Consider the following 23,043-nt stretch of genomic DNA (forward strand, 5'->3'; position numbering starts at 1 on the left):
TAATTTCGACAAAAACTGTTACATAACAATATTTTGATAAACTGTTTAAAATAGCACAATAAGCCAAGTCAGCATTCAGGTCACAGAATAATGTATTTAATAGACACAAATATGATAATTAATTGCTTAGTTAGACCTCCTTCGATGGGTTCAAAGTACGTTATAATTTACATTATTGAGAATGTAATTTCTACATGTACATATATGCATTTCACTGGATTGTTACACCGCGCGTAGTTCGTTTCCAAATGATTCTTGTCCACCTGATGGTTGTCTGGAAGAGATCGCTTTTAGCGATAAGACCGCCAATTGTACTTTTTGTGTTTAATGTATCGCACTGTTTATTTGTTTTTTGGTATACAATAAAGAATACTCTCTCTTTATCTCTCTCTCTCTCTCTCTCTAATTTCTTCGATTTTATTACGATTGTATAATGTTTTCACTATTATGCGGTGTCCGAGAGAAAGATATCAATTTAATTTAAATTCAGTCCAGAATTATATCATGAATTTTAATATCTATATATTAATAAGTGAAGCAAAAACTTTGTATCCCTTTTTACGAAAATTGCGCGGATGGAGGAGTATGAAATTTTCCACACTTATAGAAAATATAGAGAAGAAGTGCACAATGCTAATAATTTTTTAAATAATGCATAAAAGATACATTAAATCAATAAAGAAAACGTTACACACACTACATACCATGTATTTGATGCACACACGCATGCATACTATGTATTGTCAAACTTTTGTTCTTGGCGTCTGTTGTCAAATTGAGAATAGAATATGGTTTGTCTTTGTCAATATTTTTTATAGTGTAGTCTTGGCGAAATTTGTGATTATAGAAGTATAAAATACAATCATAATAGTGTACAAACTTACAATTCCTATTAATTATAGTCGAATTTCGACTACTGTGGGACCTCTAGTAATGATTATTTTTTAAATTATAAGCATTCTTTAGTATTGGTAGGGTATTTTTTTATTTAATTGTATCTTCTACGCGTTTCAATTTTATATCATCCGTATGATCAAGAATGCACTTTCTCAGCGACGGAATAATAAACAGGTTAGGAACTTGACTTCCAACGTAAGCCAAAACTTAGAAGACACAACCATTAGAGGTTAACAAAATGCCCTGTCGCCAATTTTTTATCCAATCCAATAATTTCCACATGCGAATACTTATAAAAAAAATATGCGCAGACATCATCAAATTCAACTTAATCTGTGAATCAAATCTGTAATCTTAATCTTAATCTTATGCGTGTTATTAGCTCTGACGTCACTTGGGGCTAAACACACAAGGTAATCATAAATCATACGCTAATACTCCACAAAATGTGATTATGTAATGGTTTTATTTAATTACGATTCACTAAGCTATTTTTTAGTTTTATTATTATTGCTGTCCGGTTGTCTATTATAATCTATATATTAATACGTGAAGCAAAAACTTTGTATCCCTTTTTACGAAAATTGCGCGGACGGAGGAGTATAAAATTTTCCACACTTATAGAGAATATAGAGAAGAAGTGCACAATGCTAATATTATTTTAAAATAATGCATAAAAGATACATTAAATCAATAAAGAAAACATTACACACACTACATACCATGTATTTGACGCACACACGCATGCATACTATTTATTGTCAAACATTTGTTCTTGGCGTCTGTTGTCAAATTGAGAATAGATTAAATATTGTTTGCCTTTGTTAATATTTTTTATAGTGTAGTCTTGGCGAAATTTGTGATTATAGAAGTATAAAATACAATCATAATAGTGTACAAACTTACAATTCCAATTAATTATAGTCGAATTTCGACTACTGCGGGAACTCTACTAATATCTAAAGTATAATGTAAAATTATCATTAACAATTCATCAATTACCAATTAATGCAATCAATTATTATCAACGTATTAATTAACGCAAACCGCGTAAGGATCGTGAAGGATAAATGGCGAGCAAGCAATATACGTTTGCCAACACAAAGGATTTCAATCTTTACGTACGTGGAATATGGTTGATTACGACTTATTGCGCAAATTAGGTCCATCACTATTCTTGTTGTGTATGCAACAGGTATAAATTTGACTCGTGTTGTCTGATTGCAGACTAATAGACAATATGTAGACATAAGTCACATGCTAATAAAAACAAGGCTATTGTTCTCGCTTTTTAGAGATCACAGGGAGGACGTATCAACTGTGTATGAATATCCATTTTCTCGAATTCTTATTTCGTGATCATTGTGTACGGAGAGAGGAGATTGATGGGGGCAAATTCTTTTTAGTCGATCCCATTCTACTGTACTCATTTACTTATTGTGGTATTCTTAATTGGCAGTAGACTGGCAACTTGTAACTCATGGTTAAAACAATTGCCTTTAACCATATACTGGTTAAGTGTCGAAGCTTTTTTGCGAAAAACTTCCGAAACTTCTCAATTAATTTCCATTATAAAAGAAAATACTTGAACATGGTGCGGAATGTGAAAACGATCTATGCGTTATGGCTTGAAGGGTGGGACAATCTTTATACACTTCAGTTGGAATTTCGACTGTATGCCTCAAGGCGTGTGGTGCCATTCACGTTGGAATGCCTGTGAGCATCGGTAACCACTTGACATTAGGTTGCCCGGGACCTCACTCACCCATCTAAGCAATGTAAAAGAAAAAAAAACCGATACTAGTAATTCAAACTAAGATTTGCGAAATAAAAAACCAGACTTTCGAAATGAGACCCACTACTGTGACCATGAAATATGTGTTTCAAACAATACTCCCACCGTAGGGTGCCCCCGCGGTTACCACTAGTCCCTTCTCGGAAGGACGTGCCATTATACAGAGTGACTCATTTTAAATCGTTTTTTTTTTAACACGATGAATTTTCTATGCTTGTTAATTATAAATTCATGTTAAAATGCCACTTACTCGTTTTTATTGTTCCGTTGACTCATAATTTCGGATCAACGATTGATGTATCGTGATTAAGTTGTGGTTTTTTTTGTACACGTGTTTATGTGTTTTTAACAGGATGACGTATAAATTTTATTGCTAATAAAAGAAATTTTTTTATTGGCTATAATTGTGTTTTAATAGTTTTAATTTTTTTTTTATCTATAAAGCTTTAAAATTCACATGCGTAAAATGAAATCTGCAAAAGCATTTAGGTTAAAGCTTTTCGAGATCGTAATTTAAAACACCCTATATATCAAGTGGTCGTACGAAATTTCATCGTGTTCATTCTCGCCGAGGCATCGAAAGAGGCTTAACTTTTTTTTTCTTAAACCTCAATAAATCTGCCGTCTGGACACATATGGGTAAGGAGCCCGTGAAATCCTGATTAAGTAGTATATCTTACTGAAAGCGGAAACCTTTAAACGTTTTGTGTCTGATATAACGATTTGGATGTCATATCATGAAATATCTAATTGTAATTTTGTATTTGACCTAGCTTAGAATAGACACGGGCTTGCTTCGACTTATCTAACATTCGAGTAATCTTGTGTTTGAAATTTATGTCTGACGAAGGGCAAGAGTACAAGAGTTTAAAAGACCGTTTCTCGGTTGACTGTCTTTTAATTTTATTCGATTTATATTCCGACTTTTCGAACGATGATTTGCAGAGTGAGCACGATACATGTTTGTTCTTTTTTCCTACCTATTCTTCTAACCTCGGGGGGTTATTCTAAATTCACCGAATTAGTTGGTGAGATCACGGGGCTCAAACCCGGAGTGTTGCTAACACTGGCTCTAGTATGAGCAGTGCTTCGCTGAATCTACCATCGGATCGGAAACGTGACCCACTGAGAAGATCCGTCGAGAAATTCAGTGAGCTGTGTCTATGGGTTAGTTTATTCATAGCTCGTTCTTGACGCGCTTTTATTAGTCTTTTATTTCTATCTGAGGGTTATATCTGCGTAACCTGACAAGTAGGTGAGCTCACGGGGCTCTAACCTGAGGATGTTGCTAACAACAGCCCTAGCAAAAGCAATGATTCGCACCGGATCTGAAATCGGCCTACTGATAGGATCCGGGGAAAAACTCAGTGGGTTGTGTCTGTGGAGTTTTGTGTATGCTTGTATGTCTGCAACGTAAGCTTTAAAGCTTTACGTCATTGTCGTCGACTTCAAAACGCACGAGTAACTAGATTAACTAGAACTTGAAAAAACTTGCTCACGCATCAAGGATCAATGACAGTACAATAATTTTATGACTTTTCCTCGGGTATCTTGACCAGTATCAACACGATAAAAACAGTTGAAATCATTTGTTAGTTCGGTTTGATATTTAAGCGTGTTTTTCAAGTTTTTTAATTGCATATATTGATTATATTACTAAAATGTCTCTGTGCTGCACTATGACTTGCTTAATCTACGACAAAAAAAATACAAATTTCTTCAGCATTCTATTGTGAACAAACCCAGGTTGGTACTTCAGACATTCCTGTTCGAACAGTGGGATAGCGGACGATACAATTGAGGTCAAAATTTCGACCTCATGTCTCAAGATAATTCGCGGAATTCCCGTTGTAACATATTTACGCTCCAGTCAATCCAACCACTATGGCAATAAAAGCGTAAAAAGCCCCACTGACTGACACAAACCTCAAATGTTTAATCTAGAACGAATTACAAAAAAAAACCCAATTCAACGACAAACCGTATGTGGCAGTCACTAATACCTAATTGGTCATTCAGCAAAAAGACCTAATCTGCGAGGATCGTTTGTGGTCACAAGCCAACGTAATTGCTAACTGGTTTTTCATGAAACATTCATAAAGCAATGATTGAGTTGCTTGCACGGTAACTTAGACGGTAGTAAGCCTTATATTGATTTTAAGTTAGTATTTATTGATATAAGGTGAAAGCTAACTATTCTAATATTAATCGCGAATTGTCTTAAGTAATATCTGGCTGAGTAGAAAGTATAGTGATAATAGTCAAAGTGGCAATTCTTTTGTGTAACGGTAGTCACAAAAAAGGCAGGAATGTTGTGGCACATATATTAGGGGTCATATTACGCTCTAAGCTTTTGATTTTTAATGTAATTCCTTTATCATGTAAATTGTCCACGAATATGTTTTAGAAATTGAAATAAATCGGTATTTGTCTCGAAGTGTTGACCTCTGACACTCGGATACACATCGGCTGTTCTAGTTATGACTAGAGCATTTAATTATAACTAAAGAGGCTTATTAATTAGGTTGTATACTTTTATTCCAAATAACGCTTCTCGTACATGCAATTACGTGTGGTTCCATAACTATATACACTTAGACACAAATATGAGGTGCTTTTGAAAGATAGGTATGTATTGATACGTTTAATTTTTATATTTTTTATTGATGACAGAAATGCACACGGCCCTCCTTACCTGATGGTAAGCAACGGTGATTGTTGCTCATTCGAATTCTTGAAATAATTTCTATTGCGGCTTTTTAATGTTGTATCTATGACAGTCAGATCCGTGTCTGTTGAGACAGTGTCAATAATATAATATAAAGTGTACTTCTATTCTCTAAGCATCCGTGTACTAAATAATATGTATTAAGTGTATCATAAGTTTCATCCGTTTTAGTTTATATTTGTATATGCTTTTTTTAAAGTTAAAAGCTTAAAGTCTTACCGTTAAATGTTGAGGTCATATTTTAATTTCCTATAGTTATATATACTTCTTTGTTATTATAAATATCTTGAATGCATCTTGAATGTACAAGCATGCTTCCGATTTATAAAGTATAATAAATATATTCAGAGAAAAATAATACATTCAACTTGAAGTCGAAGAAACGTAAATAAGTCGTCAAATCAAAACGCGTGTCTTCGCGAAATCTGTAAAACTTGTTTCACATCGAGGGAACAGTTTGAAAAACTTTCTTATTCGAGGAAATACTTTGTGTTCTATTCATCTCTCTCGCACTCGGAGTATTGAGCTCGGCTCGAGTGTGGAAGAAAGAGATAGGTCATTTTACGTCACGCAGGGCGAAGGCACGCGAGTGTTCTTGCACTTGCTTTATTTATTTTGTTGGCCGCCATGTTTTTTTTGGTCTTTTTCCGAAAGGGACGTCTTTGTTTGGGCTCGGCCGTGGTCGGTAAGTCGGATAATTTCTTTATTCCACTGAGCCCACCCTACAATTTCCTTCGTCGCTATATTACAAGCTTGATTTGTTTAATAATTTTATTATGCGCTGCGATTCAATATTATTGCTTCATTATGTTAGTTCTGCGATTTTGCTCTGTTTAGTTCTCTGTAATATTTATTAGTTGCGGGTTTGCTTTTCGAATTATTCGTAGGCAAGATAATAAACGCATACATTGCTACTGCAAATGGCATTATCAGAAAAAAATGCTTTTATAGAAGCTATTGGAAATAACAAACTTAGAACTCATCTAATTTTACGATAGGCAGCGACTTGGCTCCGCTCCTGGCATTGCTGAAGTCCATGGGCGACGGTAACCACTTACCATCAGGTGGGGCGTATGCTCGTCTGCCTACAAGGGCAATAGAAAAACATAGTATTACATTGTATTAATGTTTTCAGTGCCATATACAACGATTTTGTTAAAGCCACATCTTTACCTATCAACTTCAGTCATTGAATGTAAGTTGATAAGAATTGACAATTTTGGAGGCAAAGGCATTTTATATCCCCAAGTACCCGCTGACCTTGTTTAAAGATATGCATAATTTTGAAAAAAATATATTAAAATGCTGATAAGTGTAGCTACTATATAATCTGAAGCGAATATAACTCTTATTATAATGCCGTTAAAACTTTGAGATAATAATTCCACAACAGCTGTGCTCCCGGAACAAGTGATTATCTTGCGCCCGAAACAGATAGTGTGCTAGTGATACCCATAATTGAGAATCTGCAAAATGCCCTTCCGCAAAAAAATCTAAAAGGTGATTCAAACATCAAACGGACCACATAAATCTTTTGATTCTTATTAAGTTCAGAAGAACAAATACGATGCTTATTTAAAACCGCTATGCCCGGCCACGATTTGGCAATAATCTTCCTTCCTATTAGAATCCGATTTTCATAATTTCAAACCTAACTTACTCTTTTTAGCATTCGTATTTGCCTGTAAAAGGTCCGTCGTAATCTTTACAGCAGTTTCGGAGAGCCAGAGTAAATTAACACACAGTAAAATGTTTTTTTTTTACAACACTATGTTTCTAATTTTATTGTGGCGGTAGCCATCATACAACACAAGATATTTGACAAATGCCTGAATCTCGCTTACGCCATTTTCAAAGTAAGCTTGCGTATGTACAAGTTCCGAACAACAACATCAGGACCATGGGCTTACCGAGCAATATCACCCGCTCGGTGGAAGATCTTCCCTTTGTCGTATATTTCCCCACATTATAATTGAATATGCAATTTCGAAAAGGGCATATCTCTGAAAATGTAAAATGTTCAGGAAATGAAAAAACTGATTATTTTCTGAAGCAGTGTTTTAAAATATTAACTTTTGAGATATATTTTAGTGTTAATTAGCAATTGAAAATCACCGGAATTATTATAAAATGGGTGTAGGTAAGCCTCAAAACTACATGTATATGAAAAAACGTATTTGACAAAATACGCGACATGTGCCCTTTTCGAAATTGCATATTCAATTAAAAAGGACTCGAAAGCTGGTATTTTGGCAATACAAACTAAAATTTCGATTTCATTTGTTTTTATGGACTGTAAGTGTTCGATGATGCCGCCGACACGGGGCCAAGCCTTGCTTTTTACGCCCAATGGAACCCCACTGCTAGACCTTGAGGATCGCCTTCAAACGTCAAATATTCGGACCGAGAATACGACAAAAACAACAAACCTAATATGTCATTGTGTTCTAAACCAACAATGAAAAATATAATTTACATATTAAATTGCTAGTATCTTTTTTTTATTGCTTAGGTGGGTGGAGGAGCTCACAGCCTACTTGGTGTTAAGTGGTTACTGGAGCCCATAGACAACGTACAAGACAAGATCTACAATGTAAATGCGCCACCCACCTTGAGATATAAGTTCTAAGGTCTCAAGTATAGTTACAGCGGCTGCCCCACCCTTCAAACCGAAACGCATTACTGCTTCACGGCAGAAATAGGCAGGGTGGTGGTACCTACCCGCGCGGACTCTCAAGAGGTCCTACCACCAGTACTTACTAAATTCATTAATGAATAACTTTTGTTTGGAACCAGGTTAGCTGCAGCAGCGGCAGCGGCGGCCGGAGCCACTAGCGAGCTGAGCTACCTTGCTGCGCTCCACCCCGCCTACCGCCCAGTGCCCTATGACCATCCCCTGTACGGTGCTAACACCTTAAGAGGTAAGATAAAGCTACTATAGCCACATCAATGTATATATTTTATAACCAAAACTGTCGAAGTTTGAAGTCGTCGTGGCCTAAAGGATAAGACGTCCGGTGCATTCGTATATAGTATAATGAAATGCGTACTCAACAAGTGTTCAGGATGGACTTCCACGGTGAAGGAATAGCATCTTCTTCTTCTTCTTCTATACATATAAAAATGAATTGCTGTTCGTTAGTCTCGCTAAAACTCGAGAACGGCTGTACCGATTTGGCTAATTTTGGTCCTGAATTATTTGTGGAAATCCAGAGAAGGTTTAAAAGGTAGATAAATATGAAAATACTCGGAATTAAATAAAAGTTACAATTTTATTTTCCCTTTGATGTGTCCGCCGTGGGACGGATTCCATTTGTTTGTCTTAAGTTTATTTTATACAAAAGTTTAGGTCTTTTATTTATCGATTGAGGCACTACGAAGTCTGCCGGGTCAGCTATTCGTGTAATAAAAATCAAACCCCAAAATTATAATTTGCGTAATTACTGGTGGTAGGACCTCTTGTGAGACTGCACGGGTAGATACCACCGCCCCGTCTATTTCTGCCGTGAAGCAGTAATGCGTTCCGGCTTGAAGGTTGGGGCAGCCGTTGTAACCATACTGAAACCGTAGAACTTACATCTCAAGGCGGGTGGCGCATTTACGTTGTAAATGTCTATGGGCTCCAGTAACAAAAAAAAAACCTAATAAACATGTGCTGCCAAAATAGATAGATCAATACAGAATTCCAGAATATATCAGTGGAGATAGATTTGAATGAGGTTTGGAGATAGGCATGTTGTAAAACTCATGCTACATCCCTATGCAGTATTATACGAGGATATGCGATGCCGACTCCACATAACGCGGGATAAGGGGCAAGAAGAATGATAAGTTAAAGCATTTCATGATATTAGGTCTCAAATGCTAGACAGATATGCTTCTTAAAGTAGTATATGAGGAGAGTCTTCTGTTGTGATTTAAAGCTCGAAGGTGTATCTAATAACCCTGATGAGCCACGCTGGTTATTGTTAGCAACACTCCCGGTTTGCGCCCCGTGAGCTCACCTACTAGCTCGGTGAATCTAGATTAACCCCTCGAGGTTACACTAGCTCGGTGAATCTAGAATAACCCCTCAAGGTTACTAGAATAGGTAGGGAAAATAAATAATAGTTTAAAAAAACTAACAAAATACGCTGTTATAGAAAATTCAACTAAAAAATAGAAAATAAATTTTAATAAATTTGAATTGTAAAAAAGCGTGGGTTGCTTTTCAGGATATTATCAAAATAACCCTTCTACTCATATCTGTGCATAAAATATTTATAACTACTGATACTATGCACCCCACCCTTTTTTTACAATATAATCATTTTTTCTTACACTATTTTTAATTCAAATTTAGTAAAATTTATTTTCTACTTTTTAGTTGGATTTTCTATAAAAGCATATTTTGTTAGTTTTTTTAAACTATTATATATTTTCATTTTTTAGTTGAATTTCAATTTTTTTTAATATTGAATTGTCGTTGGTCCTTAATAAGTATACCAAATTTCGAGTTAATCCGACGTTTTGAAGGGGGTCAAAATCATGTTCAAAGATTCCGTTACAAACATAGATATCACGGTAACTTTGCTTTTGATGCAAAGAAAAATACCAAATTACCATTAATATCACTTTACTTTTTATCAAGCATCAGTTTCTGATACTTGTTACTTCAATTTTGAATAGTAAGTAAAAGCTTTATATTACTTCAAGGTATTTGTAAGTGATGCAGTAATTCGAACATTATGAGAACATAGCACAGCGATAAGGAACACATCTACTTGAAGTCCGTTGTAAAATGCATTCGGTAATAGGGTTGTCATTAACAGAAAGTATTGCAACTATAATGTAATGTTAATGAACGGAGTATTTTATTTCAATACTAGTAAAAAATATGTTATTACATTACCTAAAGTCTACATTAAAAAAGGTAATATTCTCATTGAATTATTACATAGTCCCGACAAGGGACAACATTTTTTTTAACAATTAAGTATTGTAATTACCTAAAGTTTTCAGTTTCTATTTTTATATTTATTATATGTATTTTTTCAGAAATTTTAAATAATTTACATTTCATTTTGTGATGGAGGAAGACTAATAAGTAACCAGTCGTCATTTGGATATTGTAACAATTAGTCTAGTTATTATTCTACAAAAAATATTATTTGTTGATTCATTTCACACAGAACGAACTATATATAAATAAGTATCTTGCAGTCGATCAATTTGTTTTATTTAAAGTCAAAGTCGTTTTAATTACGTCTATAGCTCACGAATACTAAAGAAAATACTATATAACAACAACATGCAATAATTAGAGCTTAAATTAATTAAATTGCATGGTCCATGCCCTAATCTCCAAACAATATCATATGAGACATACGATGAAAACGGTAAAGGCATGAATCTATCTTCGTGAAATATAAATGATGAACACTTATCTATTAAATATTAGCAAAAAAAATATTAAAAAAAATATTCTTTTGACAACCTTGTCCGTCTGTGAATTGAATGCAACGTTACACTGCTGATAAATATTGTAATACTAAACTGAACGATATCGAATGCCCATGCGCAGACGGAATTGTTCTTAAAATGATTAAATAAAAGTTTTAATAATAAATTAAAACACAAAAAGGCATGAAGATTGAGAAGGACGGTAGAATCCTTTCATCACTGTTGCGGGGCAAAATTACTAATATCGTCTTTTCTTAAGCTTTTGCATGTCGTAGGTTTTAAGAATGTTTTAATGTTTCCCTTGAGTAATAGTTTTTCTTTTCGCAATTTCCGATTTTTGTAAACGACCTACAACATTCTTGATGTTTTGAAATTCGCGTCTATGTAACAGGCAAATAAGCGTTATTCAAAGTTCTAAATACGGTATTTGTAATGTCGGAAACTGGTTAGTAACACAAATAATACACATAGCAATACAAAATATAAGCTAGCTATAATGCAGAAAAGGTTCACATATATAATTCGAATTGATATTTCACCAAAACGATTACAATCACTTACACGAAATATTTGGTTACTTGGAAAATTTGTTGAGGAAATAATTAATTAAAAAACGGCTTTATTTATTAAAAAGTTTTTTTTTTGTCCTTCATAGGCGATATAGTCATACAGCCAACGGACATAAACCACATACCAAAACGATGTATGTATAGCCTAACCAATAGGAAAACCGAAGGTATAACAATATCGAAGCAATTTATCTATACACTAAGGTGTTAATTAGAATTTGAACTCACGACTGTTTCAATTCCATCCAATTGACATTACAAAGAAAAAACAGCTTTATTCATACATATTATTGAGATGAAAACCGAACGAAAGCCACCAGATTGGAGATACGTAAATGTGGCTATTAAGAGACGGAGCGTGTTTAAGTCACGGGTTGAAATTGGCATGTGTTTGAATAACGAAAGGTTTTCTTACGACCTTAAAATTATGTGATACTTACTTACATACTTATTTCGGAGGGACCTAGTCTAAAGTGGATTTTATCTTCTCCGTGGGAGATTTTACATGATTCCTTTGCGTGAGGTTGAAGAAGAGCTATGAAGTCTTATGGTTGCATTAAATAATCATAATGCTAAAGGTGCAGCAACTTCGTGGCGAATTTTACTAGGGTGTTTTAAGTTTCCAATGTTTTCTAATATTCTGCTTGGTCTAGATTTGAATATGTGTGCTAGGATAATGTTGATGATGTTGCTTAACTTTGAATTGTTTTCAAACAGTAAAGACAACTAATTGTAGCATTCCGAATGTAATTCTCAGAAATGCATCTTACTTAAAATTTAAAGTATCTATTACACGAAGCACCCAGTTTTATGTTATAACCTCTACATCATTGTCTAATTAACACGTAATTAAAAACGTAATTGGGTATTTTGTGATAAGAAAAATCCGTTTGTGGATCATTTACGCAAACTAGCTCCCTAAATTCTGAGTTTTTATTGAGCTTATGTTAATTCAAATAAATCTCAGGTCGTTTTTTGAGGTTGCATTGATGAATAAATTAACCTGCGACTGATCTGATGATAAGTTAACAGCACAGCGTAAATTCTGAACTTATCGTGAGAAAGTCTAAAGATTTAGTAGCGCGAATGACTCTTCAGACCAGAGCGTGTGATCGCTTCATTCGCAGATTCGGTATTCCTAACATATAAGAATGGAAAGCAGTCGACGTCGCCCAAAACACGTCATTTCGGATCCTCCCGATCCACTAAAGGTGTTTCTAGGTACTTCAAGCACCGGTCACCGTTCTCGTCGAAGCCGTCGCTTGCGACGAAGGGCTCGACGAGCAAATTAACCCTCAGACACAGCCAACTGAGTTTCTCGACGGATCTTCTCAGTGGGTCGCGTTTCCGATCCGGTGGTAGATTCTGCGAAGCACGGCTCTTGCTAGGGTTCGTGTTAGCAACGTCGTCAAGTTTGAGCCCCGTGAGCTCACCTACTAGTTAAGGTTACACTGGAATAGCTCTCAAGGCTACCAGCTTAGGTAGGAAAAAAAAAACCTAACATATACACTCCGTTACAGACGTTTAAAAAATCTTCCGTTCAAAATTGAAAGCGTTGAGGACTTGATTGGCAAGACGATATAGAATGGTATTCAATATTTCCTCATGACTAGCTGTTGAATAACTCATACGTTGAAACTACACGCACGCCATCTGTTGAACGGTCAAGCGTTGTAATCTCGCCTGAAGTGCCGTAAGAAGTAAGCAAGCTTTATCGCAATTGCAAGAAAGGCTTAAAAATGCACAAAGGACAAGAAACATCCAATTTACTATACATCTATACTAATATTATAAAGCTGAAGAGTTTGTTTGTATGAAAGCGCTAATCTCAGGAACTGCTGGTCCGATTTGAAAAAATATTTCAGTGTTAGATAGCCCATTTATTGAGGATAGGCTATATAACATCACGGTAAGACTAATACAATCGGAGCACCGATAAAGAATATTTCAAAATAGGGGCTTAAATAGCTCCTTAATATTCTATAATTCAGAAAATATTTTCACTTTCTACGTAAATGAAGTGGGGGGTAAAATTTTGTGTTATACAAAAGTTACTATTCCACGCGGACGGAGTCGCGGGCGAAAGATAGTTTCTTATAAAATAACATATTTTTTTTACATACTAAATTCAGTATAATTATTAATAATTCATTCGCTTGAAGCTTACTGTAAAATCTCGGTGTTTCTCTCCGCCCCGGAGTATGCATTACTGATTCGCTGTGGCCACGTATACCCATTTTAAGTAATGCTAACTTAACTATAACTTAACCTGAACTTAGAATATATTAGCGCACCTTCCAAGAACAAAGAACACAAGTCACAAGTAAACGAATTTCTTTAATTACATATCTAATTAGAGCCATCATAAATTATAATTGTTTTAATATAATTAAACATAAAGGATAAGCTATGTAAGTTTGAAATGAAGTAGTTTTATTAAAGCCCATTGAGAATTGAATGATAAAACTTAAATCCATAATAATTATTAAGTCTAAAATCATAATTACCGGTCTTATTACTTATTGGGTCTTGTTTGATGGCATCTTGAGATAGATTATTTTGTAATAATCATAAAACTTCACTCATTTATTTTATTGTATTAAACTACTTGGAGATATTATGATGGTAAAATTACTAAGGTACTTGATCCAGGCGTTTGCCATGATTGCTTTTTAGAGTTTTTTTATTGCTTAGTCGGGTGTACGCGCTTACAGCCCACCTGGTGCTAAGTGGATACTGGAGCCCATAGACATCTACAACGTAAATGCGCAACCCACCTTTAGATATAAGTTCTAAGATTTCAGTATAGTTAGAACGGCTGCCCCACCCTTTAAACCGAAACGCATTACTGCTTCACGGCAGAAATAGGCGGGGTGGTGTTATCTACCCGTGCAGACTCACAAGAGGTCCTCCAACCAGTAATTACGCAAATTATAATTTTGCGGGTTTTGATATTTATTACACGATACTATTCCTTCACCGTGGAAGTCAATTGTGAACGTCAATCAATTAAGTACGTCTTTCGTTATTTATGTACGTACGTATTCGTATTAGAGATGGTTTTGGATGGTTGGTGCATCAAACCCAGAGATATCTATAAGGTTGGAAGCTGGTACCACTACTATGTTTATTTCGCGAAACATCGACGCGACCCCTTTTAAGGAGCCTCTCTTATGTCACAAAATACAATACTTGGGTCTCGTGTATCAAAGTGTACGAAGGCATTTACCTTATGATGCTTCTGGACTACAGCTGACCATTTCCCACCAAGTGGACTGTGAGTTTATTCGTCTATGCAACGGAAATATGTATTTTCTGTATCGGGACAAGACCCGTGTGCGCTTCCACTTAACTCACATCTACACATATCAAAAGAGACATTTAAAGAAACGTGATTCGATAATAAAGAAATTTAATTAGATGCATTCGTACCAAGAAGCAATGCGAGCAGGTTCGGTTTTTGTAGTTTCCAGACCATGAATGTAGAACATGGTAATTATCCATCTGTCAAGGTTTTAATAAGCAAGAATTCCACACGACCACGACTGCTCTGCCAAGAGCAACCGATTATGATGATGAATTATCCATCGCAAACCCATATATGCCCGTATTGATCCTAAGGGAAACCAGAGAAATACGCCGCCATTTAAATCGCGATAACATTCTTATTCTTTTAATACCAAAGCAACTATAAAGATAGGGATCAAAACTCGTAAAAGTGTTGTCTTTTTTTGTGTATATTTTTTAATAATTTAACCGCATCGCATACCCATTATTTTTATAATCCAATTAAAACGAAATTGTTGAAACGGTAAATTTTTCTTCATCAATCCAGTTAGTTATTGCGATTTCTCGTATGCATGGGTTCATTTAAATGGTCAAATGAAAAGGACGAATGACACTATATTTGTTTACAAATACATTATGTAAAGTTTACAGGAAAATGAAGACGTGAATGTAATATTTACTTGTCTTGGTTGTCCTGTTGTTACGATCAAATCGTACCTACCCACAATTTAGTGTTTCAACTTTAATAATTTATTTACTGATTGGAAAATTTAAAGTAAAGTTTTTTATTTTTTTTATTGCTTAGATGGGTTGACGCGCTCACAGCCCACCTGGTGTTAAGTGGTTACTGGAGCCCATAGACATCTACAACGTAAATGCGCCACCCACCTTGAGATATTAAGTTCTAAGGTCTCAGTATAGTTACAACGGCTGCCCCACCCTTCAAACCGAAACGCATTACTGCTTCGCGGCAGAAATAGGGAGGGTGGTACCTACCCGCGCGGACACACAAGAGGTCCTACCACTAGTAATTACGCAAATTATAATTTTGGGGGTTTGATTTTTATTACACGATTTCTCTTGTACATACCAATGAGTGCATCGTATAGATTTATACTAATCTTTAGTTCATTGCTGCCACAAAGCCAACGTGCGTTAGAGTTTGAAGAGTAAAATAGTAAGTAGAATTTCACGGTAATATAAAAAGCTAGCAGCGAAGATTGGATTTTAAAAATGAAACCAAATCAAATTTTCACTAAAAGTCGAATTTCACACACGATCGCAACACGTAAGTAACATAACCCAGCAACCGTCCAAAGTAAAATGTTTTGTTAATAAATAAAAATAATAATAAAAAACAATCGGTGTCTGTTAACTGAAGCATACGGATCATCTTACATGTACGCAGACGCATCTTTTGGTAACACTCAATTAGGTACTATTTCTGGACGGTTTCATTAAACATGTCGCTAAATTGTTTTTAAATTAGTATTCGGTATGGTGTACAATAATGCTAAAAAATATGCTTATTCTTGCTTCGGTTTCCTCAATACTGAGGATCGTGACCACCTCCTCGCAACAAGAGTTTATTACGGACCATTCCACGCCATTTGCCTCTATCTGCCGCCGAGTGTAGAGCATCGTAAACTATGGTGTCGAGGGTAGTGCGGATCTGGTCAGTCCAACGTGTCGGGCCTCTACCTCGTGGTCTTCTTTCGTTCCCCTTGCCAGTCACCATTAGCTTCTCCAAGCTGCCGTGATCCTTTCTTGCAATGTGGCCAAAGTATTCCAGAATTCTACGTAGGCAGACGGTAGAAAGCCTCGTTCGTCTTTATCTGGAGTTTTTCAATATACAATCCATGAAAAATATCTAGTCTCAAAATTATTATTTTTTCATTTTGCTCTTTATTGTAGAGGAAATTGCAATTCATGTAGATAAAAAAAAGTTTAGAATTCTATAAGGTAAAAATTTATAGGCTGAAGCTTTTTTTATCTTTTATTGTTATTTAGTAGAGCATGGAAGCCCTCGTGGGCTAGTCACTTTGATTTCTGACACGAAACAAACACGGTAATAGAACACGGTAGCGGTTTATTTCAAATTACAAAACTTAAATTTTGCTTCGTCGGCAAAAATGGTTAATAGCTTAATTATATTTTAATTGCCTATCAATGATGAGCTCTCCAGTATAACTTTAGTTAATAGGCCGCGAGTTCAATGCACAAATACCAAAATAATATATTTTTTTTAACACTAACCATTCATCGACGTATTGGAGTTAAAGTAGAAAAAAAAAACAAGCATAAAACAAATCTACTTTAACTTATCTGGGCCTGTTAATTGATAGTCTGCCTCTAAAACGTGAAATCGCAGCAGTGTGCTCAAGAATTTGTGATAAAACGATAATTTTATTCGATCCTCGGAAATAGCTTTGTTTTGATGACTTTATTGTCGGAGGCTGTTTTCGATGTCTCGCAAATATTTTTTCGTTTCAAGCGAATCCACTTTTGATTGTCATACCGCAAATTGCTTGAGAAAACGTGAGGGCCTTTATAATGAGCCGTCGATCGCATTTGTTTTTGTACGGATAGGCACTGTGTCGATAGCGTGTCAGCCAATCTTAGGCGCCAGTTTTCTTATGATTGTTAACTGTGAATTGTAGCCCACTGAATTTCTTGCCGGATTTTTTCAGTGGAACGCGATTCCGATGCGGTGGTAGTTTCAGTGAAGCACTGCTCTTGCTAGGGCAGATGTTAACAAAATCTCACAATGTGAGCTTAGCCTACGTGTTAGATGAAGATAGCGTAGCAACAGATAGGCAAAAAAAAAGAATTATAACTGAAAAATAATTTTTTTTTTTCAAAAATATACAGGTAGTACTGTCGTTAATTATCGGTCCAGTGAAACATATTTTTTATTTTTTTTATTGCCTATATCTGTGGACGAGCTCACAGCCCACCTGGTGTTAAGTGGTTACTGGAACCCTTAGACATCTACAACGTAAATGCGCCACACACCTTGAGATATAAGTTCTAATGTCTCAGTACAGTTACAACGGCTGCCCCGCCCTTCAAACCGAAACGCATTACTGCTTCACGGCAGAAATAGGCGGGGCGGTGGTACCTACCCATGCCGACTCACAAGAGGTCCTACCGCCAGTAATTACGCAAATTATAATTTTGCGGGTTTGATTTTTATTACACGATGTTATTCCTTCACCGTGGAACTCAATCGTGAACAATTTTTAAGTACGTATTTCATTAGAAAAATTGGTACCCGCCCGCGGGATTCGAACACCGTTGCATCGCTATATACGAATGCACCGGACGTCTTATCCTTTAGGCCACGACGACTTAAAATATAGGCTTATTAAGTAATCTAAAAAAATAATTAAATTTTATTATATTAAATTGCAATATTGAATGTAAGTCGCATAAAACCGTCCAGACAGGTTAACTGGAAATCGGCCAACCCAGGCTCGGGTTACACCGCTTGCACCGGACGGACCCAGTTCTGTGTTACACAAACCTATTTGACCATAAGTGACCTTCAGGTAACGTGACCTACCGGTCTAGACTTTAGTTTACAAAGGGGTTTCTGTTTATTCCGGTTAAACCCGTCATTTTTTGTATAGACTTTGCTGAAGTTTTAATGTGCTTATAAAATTTAATGTAATTTGACGATGATACTCGTATTCAATTGTATTCATTTCGTAGTTTTGACAATTACTCGTCGAACAAAAATATGAAATGGATCTTAAACATCACATTAATAAATTATTAACACAGGGAAGTCACAGTTAAAATAATTTATCCGGGCGCTATTATTATTGAATAAATTAGACGGATGAATAGTTACGTTTATCAGAGATGACCTTAGATATATTTAGAATAAGAATTCGACCGATACGTTACCTTGAAGTCTGCGATACACACTAGATAAATAGGTAATAATTTTACAACTACCTTCACATTGACGCTTTATATAATTATTCAATTCTCCCTTTAATTGATACTATATGGATTAACCTTTGTCTCTTTAGAATCGCGCATCGTTGAGATTGCAGAATTTCGCGAGTCATTTGACAGGCCACAAACATAATGACTTACTCAGAAATGCACCAGCAAATTGGGAACTGACTCTGGAACCGGCTCCGTGAGCCTACATCGCGGTCTCGGGCCTTCGATCTCTCATATAAATCGTGTTTTTATTCAAATCGAGGCCTACGTGCCGCGATAAAACCCCTCAAAACAAATACGCGACGAAATTAAAGAAAAACTTGCATTAACACGCACGAGCAGAGCTCAAAATCATGTATATGCAACCAGAAATTGAGAATCAGACGACAACAGGTCTTAGCGGACGGTTAAACTGAGTTGTAGTTTCAGAAATAAGCGGTCTCGTTACGGCGTTCACAGTTCGTTGTAACGTTTCTAAAATGCACGAAAACAATCCTGCTAACAAAGCGAATTGTGTTCTGATTGTTGGAACGCAAGGATCACAATAAATTGACGCTTCCCGTTTACGTATGGCATTTGATTTTAATGGAGAACGAGATCGTGATCTCGAGTCCACATATAGAGGATAATTTAAAGGTTCATCGAGACACTTTTTCACTCAATCCGACTCCTTTTATTCTGCGTTGGAATTGAATGCGAATTTTTAATATCGAAAGGGTTTTGGTGTCATTGCATAATATGATTCCTTTATACGGCTTTCAAGGGAAACGTGTGTCTTATAATCTCGTGTCCGCGATTTAATAAAGTTGTTGGGGACACTTAATTATTCATTTTTTTTTTTAAATAAATAATTCAATAAAACTTCAGTAGTGTTGTCGGTTATGAATAAAATCGCTAATGGCTGCTTGCAATCAACTTCACAACGTACTTAAGTAATGTTTTTTGCGATCGAATCGACCATATGTTAATTTTAATGTAGGCAATAAACTGTATTGCATTTCTTGGAACCGTTTTTAGTTGGTGATATCCGAGTACTGTTAATTTTATCTTTAGCAATCAATAAATGTTTAATTCAAGTTCTAACGCTAATCAAAATAAAAAATGCTTAGTACACAACAGCTTAATATTAAAAGTGCTTATGTCGGTGTCATGTGAGAACGAAGCAAGAATTTTATTTTAACTCCGAAAAATTATTCTCTTTTCATTCTTTTACAATTATATTGTGACGACAAACACTTACTCATCCGGTAGATCATATTCATGTTCTTTCTTTAACATTATAAAACACGACTTTTTCGAAAAGAAAACAAGAACTAACTTTCCATATTTAACGGCCCAAGTCATGGGTATTGTGGTGGCTGAATAAATCCGCCTAATAGAAAAAATTAAAAACGTTGCATTTTCATGTTTATATCTTTCTCTAGCCCAGAAATTACTAGACGATTTGTAGATTTGTTGATACGTAAAATCGAACACCACCGAACGCAATGTCCTATTTTTTTGACTGACTTTCCTCCGGTCTTGTCAATTACGAAGATAAAAAAATGTATGCTTATTTTAATATTAATATATACATACATAATAATATATAAAATAATAATTACAAGATATAATATAAACTAGTGGCCCCAGTAGTCGAAATTCGACTATAATTAATTGAAATTATAAGTTTGTACACAATTATGATTCTATTGTCAAAGACTTCTATAATCACGGATTCGGCTAAGACTACACTATAGACAAATATCAATAACAATATTTAATCTATTCCCAATTTGTCCACAGACCACAATACTTACAGCAGTATTTGACAGTAAACAAATAGTATGCATGCGTGTGTGTCATTTTTTTTTATTGATTTAATGTATATTTTATGCATCCCGATCCATTAACGGTTCTTTTAGGTACCTTAAGCACCGGTCATCGTCCTCGCTGAACCCGCTTGCGACGAAGAGGTCGGCGGGTAAATTAAACCATAGACACAGCCCACTGAGTTTCTCGACGGATCTTCTCAGTGGGTCGCGATTCAGATCCGGTGGTAGATTCTGCGAAACACTGCTCTCGATAGGGCCAGTGTTAGCAAAACCTCTGGTTTGAGCCCGGAGAGCTCACCTACACGTTAGGGTAACGCTGATATAGTCTCTCAAGGCTATCAGCATAGGTAGGAAAAAAAATCGCTGCGTTGTTTCCAATAGCCTAGGTTCACGGTCTATGAGGTATAAAGCCATTCATAATCAATTGCCTATCAAACAAAAACGTTTCCTAATTTTATTTGCGTGTAGATTGTCAAGGAAACTAATTGTATTACAAACCCGATAACTTGTTGCTTTTAGGACATCATACTGGGGGGACTGAGTTCAGAGATTGAGTTTGATTTAAAAAGTCCTACATCGGAAATGACCACTTAAAACTTATGGTTGTTTTTATTGATTTAGTTGTCATAAAGTAGCAGTATAGAATGGTATAGACTCAGCAAACAGGATTGTCTTAGTGCTTTATTATTAACTAGGTTTTTATGGCGTAAAAATTAAACAATTTCCATGAACGGATGTTCGCATTGCAGCAGACGTTTGTAATGAAGTCACCATCAGGATCATGTCTTATTTGCAAAGGAGTAATGGAAACAAAATATGGATGATTGATGGCCCAGTGTTCATTATTTCCGCTTTCATGAATTGAAAAAACTTACTATAATATTCATTTATTGAGAGTTTAACTTCTGGCTTAAAGACGAGTGGTGGTATACACGTGATGCCTATTGGCTCCGGTAATACCACGTAATCCATGAGCTTGGCTCTCATCTTAACCGAAATAAATAATATCCTTATTAAATTAACAAGATTAATTCTAATGTCCAAACTTAATATATTATGTCCTACCACCAGTACTGAAGGCAATTTAATATTAGGGAAATAATGTAACGCGGACATACACGCGTTACATTATTTCCACACCATTACTGGTGGTAGGACCTCTTGTGAGTACGCACGGGTAGGTACCACAACCCTGCCTATTTCTACCGTGAAGCAGTAATGCATTTCGGTTTGAAGGGTAGGGTAGCCGTTGTAACTAGGTATACTGAGAACTTAGAACTTATATCTCAAGGTGGGTGGCGCATTTACGTTGTAGATGTCTATGGGCTCCAGTAACCATTTAACACCAGGTGGGCTGTGAGCTCGTCCAACCATCTAACAATAAAAAAAAATACGCATCTTTCGCATTGCAACATCCTCTGGAGACATTTTTTTTATTTCCAATGTAGGTAGAGGAAAACACGGCCCATCTGATGGTGAGTTGTTACCGTCGCCCATGGACTTCAGCAATGCCAGGGGGAGAGCCAAGCCGCTGCCTTCCTAAACGTACCACGCGCTCCTTATGAAACGATCTCCATCGTTATAGCGTTTGATAACTAGTCGATGCGGCGGCGAACCGGGTTTCAGAGCAAGACCGCGCTCACACAAGTGGTCGGATTAATGCACTTAAAACTTTGAATGCTTAATTTTGTTCTCGTTTCATTTATCCCATTCGATTTCGGTCTTCACTTCTGATAAACACATACGAAAGCAACAAGGACTGAAGTGTTGGGCTTAATGTAGAACTTAAAAGATAATTTTCGTATTTTAATTACCTGTGATGAGCTCATGGCTTACCTGCATGCCGTTCTCCAATTTGAGACCTCACTCAATAAAAGTGAGAATGACTAATATGAATACTAATACAAATATTAAATGCAGATTTACTAAATTTAACTACTAATTAAGGTGTAAAATAGGTTAAACGTTGACTTTGACCGACAAAACTGATAAACATTACGAGTGTTAGCGTGGTTTTGTACTAGGTACTTTAGAAACATACTAGAACATTCTATAGCTTCTGAATTGATTCCGAAGCTGAAAAAATTACTAAACGTTTTTTTTTTAAATATCATTCACAGTCTAGCTTCAGAAATGAAATGTACCAAATAATACACTGTACCGTTGACCCAACAACAAAGTAATTGATTTAAATATTATATAATTTATACAATAAATAACATTGTATCGTCTATTTATCATTCACGATATTTCATTGTTTTATTACGAGCTGAAAGCCTCCAACCGAGATAGTCAAGATATTTCTTAGTCTAGGAGGCAGAAATTGTCGTAATGTTATTCAATAAACAAAAATTACGGCTTCGTTCAAAATTCCTATGTCCTACTTTTACTACCACAAAATGTTATGTGTACTTTAACTTAAATTTAGGACGATTGTCTGACTTAACACATCAGAACCATCAACAAATATAATAAACGGTTGTGGGCCAAAAAACAATCAATGCTATCAAATACTGTTTTTAATTTATTCTAATAAAATGAGTTTGTAACTTA

The 23,043-nt window shown here is 35.6% G+C and overlaps 1 protein-coding gene across 2 annotated transcripts in view; it reads left to right on the top strand.

Moving 5' to 3' along the window:
* ci (transcriptional activator cubitus interruptus) overlaps positions 1–23,043 on the top strand; it is a 150,598-nt gene that overhangs the window by 95,637 nt on the left and 31,918 nt on the right. For both annotated transcript variants that reach the window (XM_089739468.1, XM_089739469.1), the window contains one exon: positions 8,217–8,341. In XM_089739468.1, coding sequence (XP_089595594.1) covers positions 8,217–8,341 — 125 coding nt within the window. The remainder of the gene's footprint in view (positions 1–8,216; positions 8,342–23,043) is intronic.

Source organism: Bombyx mandarina, chromosome A1, assembly GCF_030267445.1.
Source record: "Bombyx mandarina strain Sakado chromosome A1, ASM3026744v2".
Taxonomy (NCBI): Eukaryota; Metazoa; Arthropoda; class Insecta; order Lepidoptera; family Bombycidae; genus Bombyx; species Bombyx mandarina.